Source organism: Peromyscus leucopus, chromosome X (assembly GCF_004664715.2).
Source record: "Peromyscus leucopus breed LL Stock chromosome X, UCI_PerLeu_2.1, whole genome shotgun sequence".
Classification (NCBI taxonomy): domain Eukaryota; kingdom Metazoa; phylum Chordata; class Mammalia; order Rodentia; family Cricetidae; genus Peromyscus; species Peromyscus leucopus.
Window position 1 is genome coordinate 36,080,275 of NC_051083.1, and position 21,181 is coordinate 36,101,455.

Sequence of the window (21,181 nt, forward strand, 5' to 3'; positions counted from 1 at the left end):
ATTCTTGCTCAGAGTCCAAGCCTGAACAACCCAATTGTTCAAAAATCAACTTCAGTTCTTACATCATAATATTTTTAAATAAGCTATAAACCTGGCTATCGCTCATCCAAGTAGCTGGGATCCTTTGGTTCTGTCTGCTCTTGGACATGAAAGGTGTTCAAATTTAGACCCTCCTTTCTGTTTTACTTCTACTAGTTGGACATCCGTAAGAGTGTTTGAATGAAGATTATCACATCCAGCTCCTTTGTATTATTGTACACCTAGAACTTGACAAAGTCTTCATTAGAAATATCTTCATATAGGACTGGGGGATGACTTAGTCATTAAAGTGTCTGCTTCACAAGTCTGAGGGCTTAAGATACTCAGTACCCACATGAAAGACTGGCATAGGTGTAACTCCAGCACTGAGGGCAAGAGGGAGCAGAGACAGGTAGAACCTTCCAGCTCATTATCCAGACAGCCTAGCCTCATGAATGTGCTCCAGGTTGAATGAGAAACCTTGTATCAAAGAATTAAGGTGGAGAGTTGATTAAGGAAGGCATCCACTGCTGAGGGCTGGCCTCCAGAAATACTTGTACACACCCATACAAACACCACAATGCAAAATTAAAGAAATATTTTCACAGAGGTTGCAAAAATGATTTCTCATCTTCTCAATCATTTTATCCAGAGGTTTGTCTGTATTATTTCTTACAACTGCATATAAATCTAGAACACTCTTGAGAATTTTAAAAAGAAGAGTCAGTGGCATACTGAGCTCTGACTTGTCAACCTCTGGTCTGTAACATTGTCAGCACTTAATAAACACTTGAAGAAATTAAGATTGTATCTATGAGTCTAAGTGGCTAGTAGATAAATCTATAACATTGGTAGAAGTCCTTATTATTTACATGAGGATTGTCTCTTGTGATATCCAAAGCCTATTAAACCACATGGGGGCTGTCCTATCTGCCACATGGAAAACCTCCTTAGAATATGATTGAGTGTTGCACAGCCTGAATCCTGGCTGCCCCACTGTCTAGTTGTGCCACATTGAGAAAAAGCATGTACCTGCTCTGTCCCTCTGTTTTCTCACTTATACAATGGCATCTTTTTGTTTTGATTTTGTTTTGTTTTGTTTTGTTTTGTTTTGTTTTGTTTTGTTTTGTTTTGTTTTGTTGAGACAAGGTTTCTCTGTGTAGTTTTGGTGCCTGTCCTGGATCTCTGTAGACCAGGCTGGCCTCGAACTCACAGAGATCCCTCTGGCTCTGCCTCCCAAGTGCTGGGATTAAAGGTGTGCACCACTGCCGCCAGGTTTACAATGGCATATTTACATACATTTCTTCATTTGAGTCTCATGGGTACTTAGAATGTTGCCTGGTCATTGGAAACAAGAATTTGTGATCACTGCTTTACTAAACTTCAGCAAAAAAGTCTGGCTAAGTCTCTTAATACATATTTGAATCTTGGCTATAAAACTGGGGTGAGTGGAGGGATAGGCATGCTGTATGTCAGTGGCTCTCAAAGCGTAATCCCCAAACCACCAGCAGCAGTAACAGTGGCCACCATGGAAACTTGTCACAAAAGCACATTTTGGGATCCATTCCAGACCTACTGAATCAGGAATGTCCAGGTTTAGCCTAGAAATCTAAGACCCAGAAATCCCTCCAGATGATTTTAACATTAAATTTTGAGGGACTGTTTGGGGGAAGGAAGGAAACTTATGAGGAGAAGGCATATGTGGAAAGGAAGTAAGGAGAAAATGTGATCTAAGTACAATATTGCATATGTATGAAAATGTCATAATGAAACCAATGCTTTTGAATGCTAGCTAAAAAAATTAGTTTTTAATTGAAAACCATTGTTCTCATCTAAGAGTTTTCTTCATACTCCAAGACCACTGCCAAGAATGCTGTCCTTGGTGCTGCCATGGTCCCCATTCTCCTCAAGACCTCAGTTAAAAATAGGAAAAGGCTTGCTTCTTGAATTGGCAGGCCATCCATGCAAAGTCAGCCAAGAAGAATAACTACACTATTGGATTCTAGAATCTAACCCTGCAATGATCTCGGCAGGTTGGAAATGTCGGCCAAAATTCACAGAGCTGTTTGGATTTTTAATCGAGACAGCTTTCGATTTCACCTAACTCAAGTTTCTTGGCATTTTACCTCCTACGTGTGTAGTAGGGCTGTCAGTAGTGAGGCTGGGTTACAGGTTCTGTGGTCCTAGTTCATGCTGTGATAAAGGCTGCAGAATTGCAGCAGATTATGCAAAGTTGGCCTGTGGTGCAAGAGGCAGAGCCCTGGCAACTACCTCTGGATAGTTCAGAATTTGATTGCCTAGTGAGAAAGAGTATACCCAGGAGAGGAAACTGAGTGTGGACTCATCTATGAAGGGATGACAGGAGCACGATGTGTGAAGAGCTTCCAGAAGCATTGTTATGTAGTTACATTTGCCATCCCCATTGGTCTAGAGCAGTGGTTTTCAACCTGTAGGTCATGACCCCTTTGGGGTTCAAATGGCCCTTTCACAGGGGTCACTTAAGACCATCAGAAAACACAGATATTTACATTACAATTCATAACAGTAGCAAAATTACAGTTATGAAGTAGCAATGGAAATAATTTTATGGCTGGGGGTCACCACCACATGAGGAACTGTATGAAAGGGTCAAAGTATTAGGAAGGTTGAGAACCACTGGTCTAGAGCATTATCAGCAATTTGGACTCATTTGGGCCATGAGCTCCTCTTCCTGCCCACCAGGGGATCTGAAACCAGCTGGGTTGGTGGAGTGGCGTGTTCCTGGCAGTGGAAGCAGGCCTATAATTGGCTCGTTATTGGATTGAATTTGGCACAAAATGACTTCCAGGCTCTCTGCTTCCTGACAGGTAATAAGAAGCAAGCTTTGTATATATATGATGCTGCAGGGAATCTAAGATACCTTTCTTGTCTTCTGCTGATGATGGAAAGCTTTACAGAAGAATTCACTTATAGAATGGTGATTTAGGGCACTTTGAAGTAAAGCTTCCCCCCAGAGCTATTGCTTTCTACATAGTACTTCTGATACTAACACACTCAGCCTAATTTCCACTATCCTGAATGCTGTGTGTCAGTGTGTGTGTGTGATGCTTTGGTGATTGCATATGAATAAATACTGTACTGAACTATGTTGGCTTTTTTACATTTATTTGTATGTATGTGTGCAAACACACCACAGTTCACATGTGGCAAGTAGAAGGCAACTTGAGGGAATTTGTGCTCTCCTTCTACCATGTAGGTCCTGGGGACGGAACTCAAGTTTTGCCAGGCTTGGGGGCAAGTGTCTTTATCTACTTCATCACTGGCACAATTACTGTTATTTTTAAATTAAACATCATGGTATGTAGCCCAGTGGTGGTGCACTAGCATGTGCAAAGTCCTGGATTTGATCACCAGCACTAGACACAGGAAGCAAATCAACACTAAATATGGGCAGACATTGATACAGTACATTTCTTTTGAAATACATCTGTCATGATACAACATTACTGGTTAGAAAGGATTATTACCCCTATTGCATGTGGACTTAAATAGAAGTACTTCATAACCAGGCTTAAAATTCCCCTTCAGTGATGGAAAATGACAACACATCCCACAATCTTCCACCCTGTGAAGTTGGAAGTCACATAAGAATGAATTGCAAATCCAATTCCTGTCTGACTGATCTTACAGCACTGATGAGTGGCTTGAAATGGAATGAACATGGAAATACTTTTAAATTCTCAAAATCTATTCTTAAGGCTTGCTAATGTTATTCCTACTGCTAGATTCTAGTTAAAAGATGTGATTTGGTTTTTTTCTATAAAACCCCTCACAAACCTCTTTTTCTTTATTGCCTGCTTATGATGCCCCTTTAAGAAGCCATTTTGCAAAGTCTGCAGGTTCTCATACTATTTAGCACCTGTATTTGTTAGTGACTGCCTGCCTGTTTCCCTCTTATTGCAATGGAAATATCATTTAACTGCCAAATTAAGTAATGTAGAAAGAGAGAGGAAACCCTCCTGTAGGGTACTAATTGGGTGTGAGTGAGGCAGGTTAGGGCAGGATATAATAGAGAAAACAACCAGGGTCTGTCTGGATGTTCAGACTGACACGGTTCTCATTTTATTCCCTGGACCAGACTTCAATACTACATGGTCTTTGCATAAGAGATAACTGCAATAGGTGAGACGCCTCTTTCTGCCTACCAGGCCTATCTAAAAATGCACAGCAAGGGGTAAAATGAAACTCATCAACTTTTCTTTGACATGGGAGAAACAGCAGCTCAATCTCCAAATATTCCTAACACTGATTCTCTTCGGAGGAAAATGCAGAATTACAAACCATTTACTAGTTGAAAACTGGAAGAAGAGGAGAAAAATCCCTTGAAGAATCCAATATAAAATGAAAGTGCTCTAGTGAAATGCTGGCAGCACTGTCTGGAGAGAAGGGCTTTGGAAAACAGCCACCAGACAGGTTTTGAAAACTGGAGCTGCAATGCCTCCTCCAGGACAATGAGGACACTTGCAGGCTGAAATCAACTCACACAGTAGAAGCTCTGGCAGAACAAAGTAGGTGGTGCCTGAGACGCAGGTCCTCCGGGATGCTGAGGAGCCTCCGGGTGAGCTCAGATTAGTCACAGATAATTAGTGCTTTTTCATTTTCAGCACACTTTCTTCCCGATCTCTACAGAAATAGGCTGAGGTACTCTTCAGAGGGGATGCTATTTCAAAGGGAAACGATTTCCAGCTTTGGAAGCCAGGGACAGAGTGCAGGGACAGCAAAAGGAATCAAGGTTTTCTCAATGCTTGTTTGCCTTAGGTGCCCCATCAGAAACACCTCACTGTCCTTACAGCTCCACCATTTGTTTTCCTGTTTGTAGGTTCAGCTCAGAGTGGTCACGGAATCACAATACAGCACAAGTGGAAATGAAATACAAGTGGATTCCATGCTTTCCAGAACATGTAGCATCTAGTGGCTTCTGTCAGGTGGTAAAATCTGTGGCAGGAGCCTTTCCATACCAGCTTGTGCCATCACAACTGACTGCTATAATCGCCCCACACACTCTTTGCTGACTCAGATTTAAAACCTTGTTTCTTCATTTCTCCGGTGAGCAAGTGTCCCTTCTCACACCTGTACCCAGCTACTCCAAGTTCTTGATATCTACTTCTAGTATATTCATGGGTGCATACTTTAATTTCTGTCCTGGTCAAGCAAAGTTCATAATGATAACATGCATTTTGAAGGAGAAAGGCTATTCTAGTTAGGGTAAATTCTACCTAGCCCATGTGCTGAATGATTAAGAAATGAAAATGGAGTGTGAACAAATGAATATTTGAACACTTAGCATTTGGTAAACCTACTTGGCAAGTTTTCAGGAACTGTCTCTGGAACTAAAGGCCATGTATCTTCTGTACTATTAGAAAGTCAAGCAAGAGCTAGGCAGTAAAAGATGCAGTGCCTGCCCAGGCTGAATTGCCCCTGCTCCATGTCATGACAGATCTTCTGAGGTGGAAGGAAGTATCACTGACTCTCTAACAGAAGGCCTCCAGTGACTTCCTGGCAATAGAACATGCTTGCTTTCTGCTGTTTTTCCAGCTCTCAAGAGGAATTGTTCTGAGCTGCCTTGGTGCCACCTGCCTAGATGAAAGAAACTCTAATTTGTCGACTGCTTAATAGAAAATTCACTCAGTGGGAAGCCAATTGACCATCCCTGCCTGGGATTAAACCAGCTACCACCTCACCATCTGCATAAAGACATAAACCAAAACATGTGGATTGATGAGTTCACAGGCAGGGGACACTGACAAGGGAGCACAAGGAAATCTGCAAGTCTTGATTTGTTCCTCGTGATTCTTTCTTCTCAAATGCCACAGCATGTGCGGGGAGTTGAAACGAGCAGCGTTGTCACGATGCAGCCAAGTCTGATTAGACAGCCCGGAATTCACTTTCCGAGTTTTCTGCGTGGGCTGCACACAGCGTGAGAGGGGATGAGAGAAAAGGCTTCATGGCTGGAAGACAGCTACACTTGAGAACAACACAACCCCGCCTGACAAGCCCTTGCTCATCCTGGGAGCAAAGACGGGCCACTGCAGAGGCCTGGCTTTTCTCTGCAACAGCTGTGTTGAACCTAGTCAGGGCCCACACCATGTCCCTGTGGTCATAATCTTGTTCTATTCTGTCTCCTCTCCACCCCCTGTACTTCCTTTCCTTCACTTCCTTTACGTTCCAGTCGCCTTTCTTTGTTTCATGCTTTCTCTCACATTTTACAGGCATTAACCATTCCCTTTTCCTAAGAACTTTAAGAGAAAGCAAATTCTCTGTGCTTTCATGCAACATTTCACCTATTAACTGGTGAACTGGGCTACATGCTCTGATCCCAGTACCCAATCATCTCTGATGAACTGGGACACAAGCTCTGATCCCCAGTACCCAATTATCTCTGAGCCCAGGGAATCCTTTACAGTTACTACATGCTGGCAGGTTGAATGAATGGGTGAACAGACAAGCCAAGAAACAAATAAGCTAGCACATGAGAGTTGTGGCTGAGTACCCCTCTTGGTGGGAAGGAACAGTTCTGCAGCCTTTGCTTGTGTCACTCAGAGCTGGCACAGTAAAATATTCAAAAGGACGATGGCTGACTAGAAGGACATTTTCTTTTTTCTTTTTTTTTTTTTTTTTTTTTTTGGTTTTTCGAGACAGGGTTTCTCTGTGTAGTTTTGCGCCTTTCCTGGAACTCACTTGGTAGCCCAGGCTGGCCTCGAACTCACAGAGATCCGCCTGCCTCTGCCTCCCGAGTGCTGGGATTAAAGGCATGTGCCACCACCGCCTGGCAAGAAGGACATTTTCTAAAAGAATGCAGCAGGTGACCATGATTCAAAGGACTGGGTGGAGAGTATTACAGATGCTGGAGTGACTTACAAGCTGCGTGATTCTAGTGCAATTGAATAACCTTAGCTTTGACTCTGCCATATAGGAACTGGCCATCCCTTGTAGTCAAGACAAGAGGTAAATGAAATATATATGTGAAACATAGGATGCTTCATCAGCCATTCCCAAGCATATAATAAATGGGACTGCTCCTGGTGATGAGGAAATCATAATGGTGCTACAGATACTTGTTACTAATAGTTAACATTGATTTTAAAGTTTAGAGAAATGCTGAGATAAATACTATATCCCATGTAAGTATATTACATATATTATAAATATCTAATTTACTAATGGATAAAAAGAACTATATCTGAGTGTCTTATTTCCACAAGATATAATTATGGTTAAAACTATGCATGTTAGGTAGTTAATTCCTATACTCTTTTTATTGTCATCTTAATTTCTATAAAGTGCATTGAATAGGTTGCTTAGAAAGGGAAGTTTGCTGGATATGACATTGATCTCTCAAGCAGAAAATTGGGTTTATTCTTTGCTAGCACTACTGACATTTGGAGGCAGATAATTCTTTGTTGTTGGAGCTGTTCTGAACATTATGGGGTGTTTAACAATATCCTTGTCTTCCTGCCCACCCTGCACACCAATGTATCCAGATATTACCAAATGGCCCCTGAAGGACAACACACACACACACACACACACACACACACACACACACACACACACACACCACTCCTATATCCTAGGTTATAAATCACTGTGTGGAGAAAAGCATTCTACAATATTGAAAGTAAAGCATGTGCCAGTCATGACTGTCCTTTGGTCCAGGAAAAGTTAGATGCCAGTTTACACAAATCTGTAGAATCGGGTCCTGAGCCAATTGTTTCTACGCAACTTGTAAACAGGTCCTAACACAAAAGCTTTACAAGACAACAAAATGAATGAATGAAACCCTTATGTAGTTCAGAACCACTGAAGAAACTCTCCTTCTCCTAGCCACGTGAAGAGTAGCAAAAGGATGGTTACAAATCAAAAGAGAGGAAGCTTCACTAACGAGTTAAAAAAAAAAACTCCAACCATTTCATTTAGAGAAAAAGAATAGAGCCTATGTAATTGGGTCAAAGCAGAGAACACATCAAAATTGAGGACAAAAATCAAAAATGCCCAGCAAACTATATAGAAGACATTAGGAGAATCTTTTAGGTCTTATTTTCCTTTTTTACATATAGTTCTACATAAATCAATAAATCAGTCCTCTGTCTTCTGGCAGAGAGACTAGGTTCTGAAATCATGATAAGTCAGACTACGAAAAATAAATCATGTTAGTCCTGGAGGCTGCAAAGCAACATGAAAACAATCACTCTTATGATAAACTGTATGGTGGAAAAAGCAAGATGCAAAACTGTAGAAAAGCTATGAATGATGGTATGTCAAGAAAAAGAGGCTGTAAGAACCAGCTCTCACCACATGAGTCCTTGCCTAACCAAGGCATTGTGCTTACATATACTTTTCTAGAAGCAGCCCCCTATGCTTCAAAGCTACCACATACAGGGTATGCTGTTCTCTGCTTATTATAAAATTAACAAAGTTGCAAAGGTAGAAAGAAATGAGACCACGTCTTTATGACTCCAAATCTCCATATTGTTAGCACCTTGGTTATAGAGTACCCCATATTTACATGTAGAGAGCTAGATGAAAGTGATCAAAGTATTATACTAAGAGAGGCAATTATTTTATGCAATTATCTTCTACTCCCCAGATTCTGTTACATTCTTTCCATAGTTTCTTAGGGGATTTTTTAAAATTTGGTTGCTTGTTCTGGGTTTTAAGGCAGAGTTTAAGGCTAAACACTCTTTAGCCCAAGCTGACCTGGAGGTCACAATAATTCTCCTGTCTCACAGCCTCCAAAGTGTTGATATTATAGGCATGAGCCACAGGGTTTTTTTTGTTTAGGGTCTATATAAATAGATTTTGAACATATTATTATTTGTCATTTGATAAAGATGTTTCCGTTTGCAAATTAATATTAATCACATTTCCCAAATACAGAGATGTTATTGATTTGGTTATTGATGTGAGATCTTCATTTTTAAAGCATAATTGTCTACATGGAAGCTCTCTATATAACCTCTGATTTCACTGCATCCCACACATTTCAGTAAGCTGTAGATTTTTCCTATTAATCTAAAAATGCTTCTCATTTCTTTTGTGATATTTTTGTTGACTCATTAGTTATTTTAGAATGTGCTTTTGGAGTTCCACAAGTTTGTGAATTTCTAAACTTTCTCTGTTATTGAGTCATAATTTTAAATAATTTTATCTATTGTGTATGACTTTAATCCTTATTCATTTATTAAGACTTGTTTTGTGTTCAACATAGAGAACATTGTAGACAATGTTCTTGTGTACTAGAGAAGGATGTATACTCTTTACTTGTTCAGTAGACTGATCTATTTGTGCCTATAAAGTCTAGTTGGTTTCCTTTGCTGCTCACATCTTCTATTTCTTATTGCTCTTTTACTAAAAGTGGGATTTTTTTGAGGCAGGGTTTTACTCTGTAGCCAAGGCTGGCCTTTAGCTCAGTATGTAGTCCACAATGGCCTTGAATTTATGGAGATCTCCCTTCCTCAGCCTCCTTAATGCTGAGATTATAGACATGAGTGACCATACCCACCTATTACTACACGTGGGAAATAAGTCCTCAATTATTATTATTATTATTAAATGTCTATGTCTCAGTCCAATTCTGTCAGCTTTTGCTTCCCCCATTTTTGGGGGCCTGCTGTTAAGTGCTAAGTACACTACTTATGAAGTATGTGGGTCCATCAATTTGCCCTCCTGTCAATTAGCACTTGAATAAGCAAGAGTGACAGTGATACATAATGTTTAACATTTAAGAGTAATGAGTACCTTATGTTCTCCTTTTTGGGAGATGACATATCTCTGGATGGCTGGTTAGCAAATATGTCTTATCTAGACATAAATGCTCTTTTAAAACTAAAGCCAACAAGTTGCTGAAAATTACATTTTCTTTGATTTTATATATTTTGTTATACATTTGCATAATAAATGTATTTGTATTAGCAAAAATGAAAGTGCCTTCCTTAGCTGGTAATTACAAATGGGATTAATTCCACAAATTATTATTTTTACACATTACCAAAATCTATGAATTACTAAGAATTATAAAAATGTTTTCATTTTTTAAAAAGATGATTTTTATTTTATAAATGTTTTGCCTGCATGTACATATGTGCACCATGTGCATGCCTGAAGAAGAGGGCAGAAGAGGGCTACCCCGGAACTGGAGTTACAGAGCATTGAGAGCTGCCGTATGGGTGCTAGGAAGTGTACCAAGGCCCTAGGCAAGAGGGGCAAGTGCTCTTTACTTCTGAACCATCTCTCCAGCTCCCGGTTTGCATTTTTAAAATGAAATGATGTGTGTAGTGATGGATGGATATACAAAGAAAATGTGACATATATACACAGTGGAATAGCATTTGGCCATAAAAAGTGAAAATCTATGTGATTTGAAGCACCATGGATGGAGCTGGAGGTCTTTATGTTAAGTGTTTTAAAAGGAAGGGCGCATGGTTCTTACCCATATGTGGAAGCTGCATTTGTAATACTGGTTACAATTTACATTGTAAATACTGGTTTCGTGGAAGTTGATCATAGAACAGTGGTTGCTGGAGATTAGGAAGGGTAGGGGGAGGTGGAATGGAGAAAAGTTACATAATAGATGTAACTCTCAGTCATGTGAGAGTAACGGGTTGCGGCATGTTACAACATAGTTGAATGACAACACTTCCCAACAGTCTACTAAATATGTTATAAAGAACTAAGAATGTGAAGCTTCCCAGTATAAAATTACAAATATTTAAGGAGAGAGACATGCTGATCACCCTGCTTTGATTGGTTATATATACTGAATTACCACATCATACGCCATAAATAAATGTGTACGTATTGATTTAAAAATGACAAGCCACGAGCTGGAGAGATGGCTCAGAAGTTAAGAGCACTGGCTGCTCTTCCAAAGGTCCTGAGTTCAATTTCCAGCAACCACATGGTGGCTCACTACCATCTGTAATGAGATCTGGTGCCCTCTTCTGGCCTGAAGGGATGCTTGCAAGCAGAACACTGTATACATAATAAATAAATAAATCTTTAAAAAAAAAAAATGACAAGCCACAGGCAAGCAGTGCTGGCACATGCCTTTAATCCCTGCACTTGGGAGGCAGAGGCAGGAGGATCTCTGTGAATTTGAGGCCAACCTGGTCTACAGAGCAAGTTCCAGGACAGCCAAGGCTACACAGAGAAACCCTGTCTTGAAAAACCAAAAAAAGGAAACCACAAAAACGTTTTGCATTTCTCAGAGTCCCTAGTTTAGTAGGTATAATAACATGTGAAGTGTGCCTGCCACAAAGCCTATGTTCACCACTGAGTAGCAGAATGCCTATGACTTCAGAATAATGGTTTCTCTCTAGAGCTTCATCAGTCCCAGGGTTTTCAATTGCTGCTATCTTGCTGTTCATTTGCATAATTGTAAAATTCTTAGATTTCACCCCGTTAATCACTTCTTTTCTTGTAATTGCTGTAGTGTTACCACCTTAATACTTCCATTGTTTCTCTCTAATGTTTTGTTAGCAGTGAGCTCTTTTACCACTGGAAAAAGAAGAGATACTACAGACAAGTTGTACAGTCTTGCTTTGCTCAGCCCTAAAAGTTTTTGCAGTACTGCCTAAAAGGAACTATTTGATCCTAACAAGCTAGCTTATTAATAAGGTCCTGCAGATCCCATATGTCTAGAGGCTATCCCTTCCCAGTACCCTAAAATTGTCCCTACCACTGACTGTCTCCTTTTCCAAAGTAATACTATCGAGCATGTTTTTTATCTACTTAGTGGGTCAAAGCAACCATCAGATATCTTCAAAATGAACCCCCTAACTCATGACTTATCTACCCTCTGATATTCTCTATCTTTCTACCAAATCTTAGGTATCCTAACAACAAAGGCCAAAGTTTCTATCTGTACATCTTAGTACAGAGAGAAGAAAGTGTACAGGTTCCACAAGCTACTTATGAGTTCTTTACCAAACACCTGTAGTCTGACAGGAGAGTGAAGAAAGAGACAAATGGAGAGAACCTATTTGGACTCCAAACCCAAGTAATTTTTCAGGTTCCCCAGACCATTGGTAGGTCTGTGGGATTCCCAATAATGCAGGAATGAAGAGACACAAGGAGGTCAGAAAATACATGATTTTCACACCTTTCTGCTAGTCCTGTCTCTGTATCTAGTTCTTGGACTTTCTTAAGTTAACATCTGGCTACCTTCAGTCTCATCCAAAAGAATCCTCAGTGTGACATGGCTGAATACCCTACTTTCCCCATCCCATCCTATGCTCCACATTGGCTTGGGAACCCTCTAAGAAATGTCCCATGTCTCTTGGTTAAGACATGATATGTGCTATCTCTGTGCTGCTATTGCCTGGTCTGGTTCCCAATGTGAGTAAAGGTTTCCCCGGGGAAAATTCAGACATGGAGGCACATGCCTATAACCCCAGTACTGGGTTTGGTGAAGACAGGTGGGATTCCATGGGCTCACCGGCTGGCCAATCTATCAAAATCATGAGTTTCAGATTCAGTGAGGGGACCTTGCCTCAAAAAACAAGGTGAATCTTGATTATTTAATTTTTGTGACAGGTAGATACTATCCAAGATTTAGCTAATATGCATAATGTGCCTGCCTACTAGCCACCCTTCTTTAATATACTTGGCAAATGTTATTTCTCTGCAATAAATAAAGACTATGTTAATTGCAACCGGAAAAAAGGTGAGGTTCACCACAAGTCAAGCTTGAACTAAACTAGATTCCTCCCTGATGGATCTGCTCTTATGGTACCAGATGGCACCATGCAGGATGCTATAAAACAAAGGCATTAGTGATCTACCCCATTTGTGAACTCTATAAACTATAACACTAGGCAAAAATATGCCCATTTATGTAATGATGACACAATTGTTATGGGGGTAACCGGCTACTTCCTACTTGAGACTTTCTCTACGAAGAAATCCATGCTTAATAATGTAAATCTGGTCCAAAAAACTATGACAGAAGAGGTCTTATATCCTTCAGTGGAGGTGATGGTGGCTAAGGTGGCTGCTTAGCTGGGTTGACATAGCAACAAACCACCTCCTAAATATCTAAATATCTACGCTTACACCCACAAATAAAGGCTATTCTCAGCTTTACACAGGGGAGATTCTTCTTACAGTGAATGACTGCACAAAATGTTGACAGTAACGCATAGTTGAGCACTAAGACTCCATTAAGGTTTATACCATCCCCTTAAGGTTCAGTGAATACTACAGAAAATGGGGTGGAAAGTCTATAAGAGCTTGAGGATGGGGAAAAGGGCTGTGAAATAACATCTTCTAAGCAGGACTCTGAAATGGCTATCAAGAATTCATATCAGCTGTGCCTAGTGGTACCAGGTCCATAAAAGTCAGGCTCTGTTAACAGTCAGCTGTAGAGGAGGAAGGAACATGGTGGGCCCTATTACATATAGCTGATCAGCAGGCAAGTGACAGAGTCTGGGAGAGAGTGAAATATGGTATCAAGTTATACATCCATGGGGGCCCAGCAGGTTATCGTTAGTTACAAACTCAGGATCACACAGAAGGTCCTGATAAAACGCTGTGACACCAAACAAAATCAAAACTGAGAAATAAAGAGAAGAGATTTATGGGAAAGAGAAAGGGCTGATAGCACTGGCAAGGAAATGGGAGAGGATGAGAGAAGGACCAAAATGCATATATGTATATGAAATTGTAAAAAAAATTTAGTGGGAAAAAATGGCAGATTGTTCTACAAGATACTTCAGTAGGTAAAGGCACTTGCCACATAACTCAAATTTGATGCCTGGAACCCATGTAAAGGTGGGGAGAACCAACTCCACAAACTTGACCTGTAATCTACACACACACACACACACACACACACACACACACACACACACACACACACTATGGCATGCATGTGCATGCTCACATGCATGCACACACAGCAGTAATAAGTAAAGTTTAAAAACCTCACAAGAAAAAGGTCATTAGAGGAAGGTACCCTGCCTTGACCTCTGTCTCCCAGACCCACCCACGCACACTAATGCATGTTTCTAGGGGCTGGAAGATGGATCAGTGGGTCAAGTGCTTGCTAGAGGAGCATGAAGAGCTAAATTCAGATCCTCAGCAGCCATATACAAGTTGGCCATAGAGCTGCTATGCACATGTATAACCCTAGCACAAGGGAAAAGGGTGAAGACAAGTGGGTCCCTTGGGATTGCTGGCCAGACAGACTAGGCAAATTGGTGAGATTCAGGTTCAAACAAGCAAACAAACAAACAAATGAATAAATGAATAAATAAATAAATAAATAAATAAATAAATAAATAAATAAAGGTGAAGAGCAATTAAGGAAGATACCAGATACCTGGCTCTGGCCTTCACATGCACAAACACTTGCATCCACACATATGTACATAATACACACACACACAAATTCATGTGTTTAAACAGCTTTGGTTGGGTGATGTTAATAAATATTACAAAATGTCCATATCCCTTCTCTGGTCTTTGTCAACAAGAAATTCCACAGTTTGATCAAAAACCTTCTCAAAGATTTCATGTCAGTTTGGCAACTCAAACAGAGCTGAGCATAATAGTCATTAGTTTGTTCTGCTATTTTATAAATAACAAGTTCATGCACTTATCTGCCAGTTATTTCCCACTCAGGTAGCTGTGTCCCGATCCAGGTCCCTGAGCTTTATTCTGTGGCCATGGAATGGAATTTGTTCCATTCTCACTCCTTCCTTCTCTTATGTAATTGTGTTAAAAAAAAAAAAAAAAAAAAAACACTACATGTTGTCATTTTATTTTAACTCAAAGCAGATTCTAAGGTGAGCATGGTGGTACATTCCTCCTTTCCCAGCACTTGATAGGATGAGGCATGAGGATAGTAAGTTTGAGGCCAGTCTGAACAATATAGTGAAAATCTATCTAAAAAAGGGAAGGGGGTGGGTGGAGGGAGGGAGGAGGGAGGGCAGGAAGGAGGCAAACCAGCTAGCTCCTCTCTTCCTCTAGAAAAAATCTTTTCAACCAAACTATTTTTTTTTGTTTTGTTTTGTTTTTGTTTTTGTTTTTCAGAGCTGAGGACCGAACCCAGGGCCTTGTGCTTGCTAGGCAAGCGCTCTACCACTGAGCTAAATTCCCAACCCCAAGAAGTTGTTTTTTGTTTTGTTTTGTTTTTTGGGTTTTTTTTTTTTTGTTGTTGTTGTTGTTGTTTTTGTTTTTTGTTTTTTTTTGGTTTTTCAAGACAGGGTTTCTCTGTGTAGCTTTGTGCCTCTCCTGGATCTGCCTCTGTAGACCAGGCTGGCTTCGAACTCACAGAGATCTACCTGCCTCTGCCTCCCGAGTGCTGGGATTAAAGGCATGTGCCACCACCACTCCCAAACTAGTTTGAAAATGTCTTTACACAGTCTAGATAAGTTTAACATAAATAACACCATGACAACCCACTGGACTGTCCCACTAATATTATTAGTGCTATCTAAAAAGTCAATATTCAACCCGAGTGCAGGGAGGGTATGTGCAATCAATCTGTATGGTGTGGTGAAGCTGTGTGACAAGTAGGTAACTGATAGTATCAGTCTCCCTAGGACTCATTTCAAGAATGAAAATGATAATTGGGCATTATGAAGCTTATAAGAAACGTTAGAGCCTAGCATAGGGGCCCATGCCTCTGACCCCAGTACTAGAGAGGCTGAGGTAGGAGGATTGACATGAGTGCCATGAGTTTGAGGCTGGCCTAGGTTACAGAGAGCTCCAGCCTAACTTCAGCTATAAATTAAGACCCTTTCATGAAAAAAAAAAAAGTGGATATAACGCTCTTCACACAGTGGCAAGTGGTGAATATTTCTGCCATCCATAAATATTGATTAAATTGATGGAGAGACAAATGAATGATGGACAATCAATAAGAGAAAAAGCCTATTGCATGTTCCCATGGAGATTTTCCTCCAGACTTCTGTTTAAGGGATGAAAGAGGTTGTGCATGGTGGAGTTCAGTAATTCTGGTAAAGGACAGATTTGCTCCTAGTGTCTCCTAGGAGAAAGAGCCATGATTTGGTGAACCCATACTCTGTCTGTTGGCAGAATTTCTATTCCAGTTAATAGGAACCAGATCTGCAGGCAGTAGGTTGGCTGAGTTCTTACCATGGAATCATTGCTGAACATTAAAATGAAAATAAGTGTTTCATGTGCCTTTTTGGAGCAGCCTACATAGTTTTGGACCTACTCTTTTTGCATCTACAGGCACAGTTTCAGATCTATTCTTTTTCCATCTGCACCCACACTTAGTCTTTTTCCATCAGACCCAGACCTTCTTGGTGTGCCTTGCACATATTCTGGTGACCTCTTTTTGTGAGGCCTGAATGCATGTAGTGCTGCCTCCTCTCACTTCCAAATCTATACAGGTACTTGTTTGTCAAATCCTCTTGCCAAAGCAATAGTTCATTATTCTTTATGGCATATGGTGGGGAAATACACATGCAATGACCTGCCCTCACCTAACTTCATCCTTCTCTAACTAGAAGAATGATCAGAAAGGGACCAATAAATAGGCAAACAGCCCCACTAGTTCTCCAAGCAGTTATGGAATAAGATAAACCCAAAGGTGTGGCTTTCACCGAAAACAATACACAAAAATGCTGTCTTAACTGAACACTCCTGGTAGAGATTCCTCCTTTTGATAATGGTCATTTTCAGACAAAGAGACTGGTTTTCCACTCACCTTTTTTCCTCTTTGAACTAATGTTCTGTTTTGGGGACATATTTCAGTTCGCTTTTAACATTCTGGATCTCCAGTAGGTTGACAGCAGGTCCTGGAAGTTTCTTTGCTCCAGGAATTGGCTTCTTCTCTTCCTCTGAAGCAGGAGGAGCCCCCTGAAAAGAAAGAAGAAGAAATTCAACTCACCAAAAACAAGGATATTTCATCTCTCTGGTTCATGGCATAGAGAAGGAAAACAAATGTCAAAGAAAGAAAATCAGAGTGTGATTCTAGCATGGTGCCTTTCTCCTCTATTTATATAGCCTTAGAGTTTCAACAAAATTCCCTGAAATTTGTACAGGAATGTAAAATAATGTTGTAAGGGAAAAAGTCCTGTCCATGTGACTTAGGACACATTAGGTAACAGTTCAATGTCTGGTAACTAATAAATACTGCCAACAGTTAGAAGGAGCTGTGTTTCTCACAAAAGCATATTCTAAAAGTGACTGACTTTGATTTAGTATCATACCATCATCAGCTAACTGATGGCAGAAAACTGTAAAACATCACTGCACAGCTAGCCCCAATTAGTCCAGGAGTTTGCAAAAATCTGTTCAGAGCATGGTAGTTGTCAGCCTTTTGTCCTATATGGTTCCTTTGGGAAATATAAACAAACTCAGAAGGACATAGGGAAACATCTTTGAATGTGTGAGGGAATGACAGAGGCCAACCTTTGTCCACTTCTTTGAGTAGTATAAATTGCCTATCATTAACAGAATCTCAGCTTTAGGGAGGGACACACAGCCTTTTCTTTTTGTGTGTGGCTCCTCTAGGCCTGATTGACAGAAGGTTGAATGTATACTTGATGATTTTTGTTTAACTAGTTAATCCCATAATCAATTTCCATGTGCATGTACCCAGCACAAACAGAAAAGGACTATAAAACATTAAGATAAGTTGCTGTGTGTAGCTCCATCTAGTTACTAGAGAAGAACATTGCATGCTAGTCTGTTCTTCCTATTTGCCTGAAAGGAAGATATTGGAGGACATCTGATCACCCTAACAGCCAGGATATCATTCCTTGGATCAGATTACTTCAGGGGAAACTGAGTGACTGCCCTAACTCCTTGTCACTAAAATCCATCCATCAACCATGCAGAGGTCACATTTACTATACCCACTGGTAACAAATGACTGAGTACAGCAGCATTCATAAGGTGATCCCATACCTGGTAGACAGGGACTCCTCCCAGGAGAAATTTAGGTTGGAGAGTTGGCCTTAGAGTCACATTGAGGTCTGGGTTTCTTCTACCAAGCCCCTCCCTCTTCTTCCCTTGCATCTGTGTCTCAGCATCTCTCCTGTAGCTCTCTCCTCTCTTTCCTTATAAGTGTTTTCCCCCAATAAATACTCTGTACCTTAAATACCTGTTTCTTAGAGGACTCAAACTGACATAGTTCCCAATGCAGAACTGTTATAGCTCCATCTGCTTAACCAAGGATTGGGTAAACCAATTGTGTGTGTGTGTGTGTGTGTGTGTGTGTGTGTGTGTGTGTGTGTGTATACACATGTCAGAGACAAGAAAGTGCACATTGCTTCCTGTGAAGGACAGCGTTAAAGCTAGTGCTGTTAGTCCAGGTCTGGTGCCTGCCTGTGTCTCCTTCTCAAATAGTTTAGCACCTAGAGGAAGAATGTATTCAAGCTTCCCCGAACTCTGACAAATCTCTAGGTAGATATGTCCCTTATAGATATGTTTTTAAATTGTTTATTGGGGAGGATGAGTAGGCATAAAGACTGAGGTGTTATTCCTCTTGTAAGGGCTAATGGGACTTCCTGTAGTTACTTTCTGTGAAGCTGGTACAGTCCTGACTAAATAGCTAATGTGCCACCCACACTAAATGATTAAGTAACTCAATGAGGATGTATCTGTTGCAAATCCTTGGAAGATATTGTTTCTTAGGTCCATGTACAGAGCACCTGGCTTCTTTTCTCCATGCAAACATATTCATCATTTGTAAGTGTAGATACAGAAAAGGTCATTAAAATGGTAAAACACCCATTTGAAGAACCCGGTATTCCAGAATGTTCTTTGCTGGGCTTTCAGGAAGGAATTTTTAACAAGGCTGTAAAGTGTTGCTTCTTCTTAAATATATGTAGCAATGAAATGAAAAATGTTTCAGCACTTATAAATGCTCCCACGGTTGGAGGTGGGTAGATCTTAATAAAGAAGCATGAAGAGAAAAATGTTTCTAGATCCTTCTGGTAAGTTCCCAGGTGAATCACTTCCAGGGCCAGCACATTTAACACATACAGCCAACATCTACACTTACATGTCTGGGGGCAGATTTATAAGGTGAACTTACACAGATTAATAATGGTAATATTTAATGCTAGACATCTTCCTATTATGTTATTAAGACCTCAATGGACTGGTTTCTTTTTCATTTTCTTATCAAAACAAGGCTTGGCATTTGATTTAGTAAGGTGGCATATAATGGAGACTGTCACTATGTTTAATAATTTGATAGTATGATATTGTTGAGGAAGCAGGGCACATTTTTACACTGAAGTTCTACTACCTTTTAAAAACAATGGAAATCAGATTCCTCTGCTTCTGTGAATGAGTTATAAGAATTACAGTAAACTAAAGCATGAATAAAGAGGGTTTGACTTGAATAGTGGAGGATAGCCCTTTTCATAGATATCCCAAATCAGCAGGGAACTAGAGGCTATTTATTCTTCAGTGTAAATGAAGAGAATGTGAGGGAAACCTTACCAAGCCTAGCATCATTCCCCACTTCAGTGACAATTCTGTGAAGGGAAATGCCTGCCTTGGGAATCACAGAGAATTTACCAAACTTTGCAGTGTGGTGAAGCATTTCTAAGCTACCTCATCTTCATGACCTTCTTTGCTACCAGATACCGGACTGAGTTTTTCCCCAGGCTCTTATACGAGGCAAGAGAGTTTGACCTACTTATTCATGTTCAAAACTAAAAACTCACTGACATCAGCAAACACTATTAGCTGCTCTAAGATACATGTGCTAAATCATTTAATTCTCACACCAGCTCTACAGATCCGCTTTTATCCCTACCTCACCATTGAGACTAAGATATGGAAAAGCTAAAAAACAAAAATAAAAAATTACCCAAAGCCTCACAACTAAGAAGTGACTGAACTAGAATTAAATAATGTTTGCATCTTGTGAAGGGACAAGATGATAAGGAAATATTTAAAAGAAAGTCCCAATGTATTATTATGTAGTGTATTAAGAATAATGATATTTTAGTTAAAGAGTGATTTGGAGGCTTAGAAATGGCTCATCAGGACCCTCAGGTTACTTCAAACAAGCAACTGCTTTTCTAATGCAAAAGGATGTAGATAGAAGTCCCCTGTACCTGGTGCATGCCTATGTCTAACAAGCCAAATCTGGAAGGTACAGTCCATGGCTGTAGGCAAAGCAAAGGGCTGGTCAGAAGCCCCAGGTACACAAGAGACAGCCAGTGGTCACACACCTTGTCAGAGAGCCAATGACTCGGGCTTTTTTTCTGCTGGGATATGTCCATTCGTTCACTTCTTAGAGAATGTCAAGATCAAAAAACCTTCTGAGTTTACCTGGGGGTCTAACCTGGCTAGGACGGAGGTAAGCTGTTCTGGTTATTGATGGTGTGCTACAAATCACACGTTATTACTCAAATTCTGTTAGCATTGGGCTTGGCAACAAATCTGAACTCTATGAATGTAAGCAATTCTCAGTTTGAAAATACAGATTACAGTAATGAATGTGGATGTGGAAATTATTCTGATTTTACATTCAAGTTCCTCATTCAAACTATGCCACAGAAGGTAACTAGGGCCGCAAGCCAACCCACAAAAATCCTATTTGATGCACCTTGTAGCTAAGACAAACCACTCAATGACTCCCCTTGTGATGTTTCTCTGGGAAATTTACTCTGAGGCCCAAAACAGAGTTTGAACCATGATGTCACTTCGTCCCTCAAACCCCACAAGCTCTAAGAGCCCCTATCTGTTTGTATTGGGTAAGGAACGGCCTTAGCTCTCTACTCAACCCAATGAACCCCAAGAACAAGGAGTTTCACAATGTATAGACCATCCCTAGGGGCTCAGGATCTCTTTCTCTCTCTACCCTATGAGAAATATCAATTAGCCATTTGAATACATGAGTGGTCGGAAAATATATTGTCACAATCCAGGTGATATAGGTCCTTAGTAGTTTTTTACAGTATGTCCAAACCAGCAGGCTAGGGATAAGAAAAGAGTGATATAAAGGGTCTTCCCTAAGCCTCCTAAGCAAGATATTCATGTACAGGGAAGAACCCAAGGCTGCCTGCCCAACAGAGAGAAAAGAAGAAGTGAGTCCCACACCACTGTTATATCAGCCAATTTCACAAGAAAAGAGGACTAAGCTACCTTCTGACTATCTGTCATAGTGACAGATACAGCTTAAGAG

The 21,181-nt window shown here is 40.4% G+C and overlaps 1 protein-coding gene across 1 annotated transcript in view; it reads right to left on the reverse strand.

The window, feature by feature from the left end:
• Smpx (small muscle protein X-linked) overlaps window positions 1-21,181 on the reverse strand; it is a 51,628-nt gene that overhangs the window by 12,541 nt on the left and 17,906 nt on the right. Inside the window, exon 4 of the mRNA XM_028873216.2 lies at window positions 16,736-16,887. Coding sequence (XP_028729049.1) covers window positions 16,753-16,887 — 135 coding nt within the window. The 3' untranslated portion in view covers window positions 16,736-16,752. The remainder of the gene's footprint in view (window positions 1-16,735; window positions 16,888-21,181) is intronic.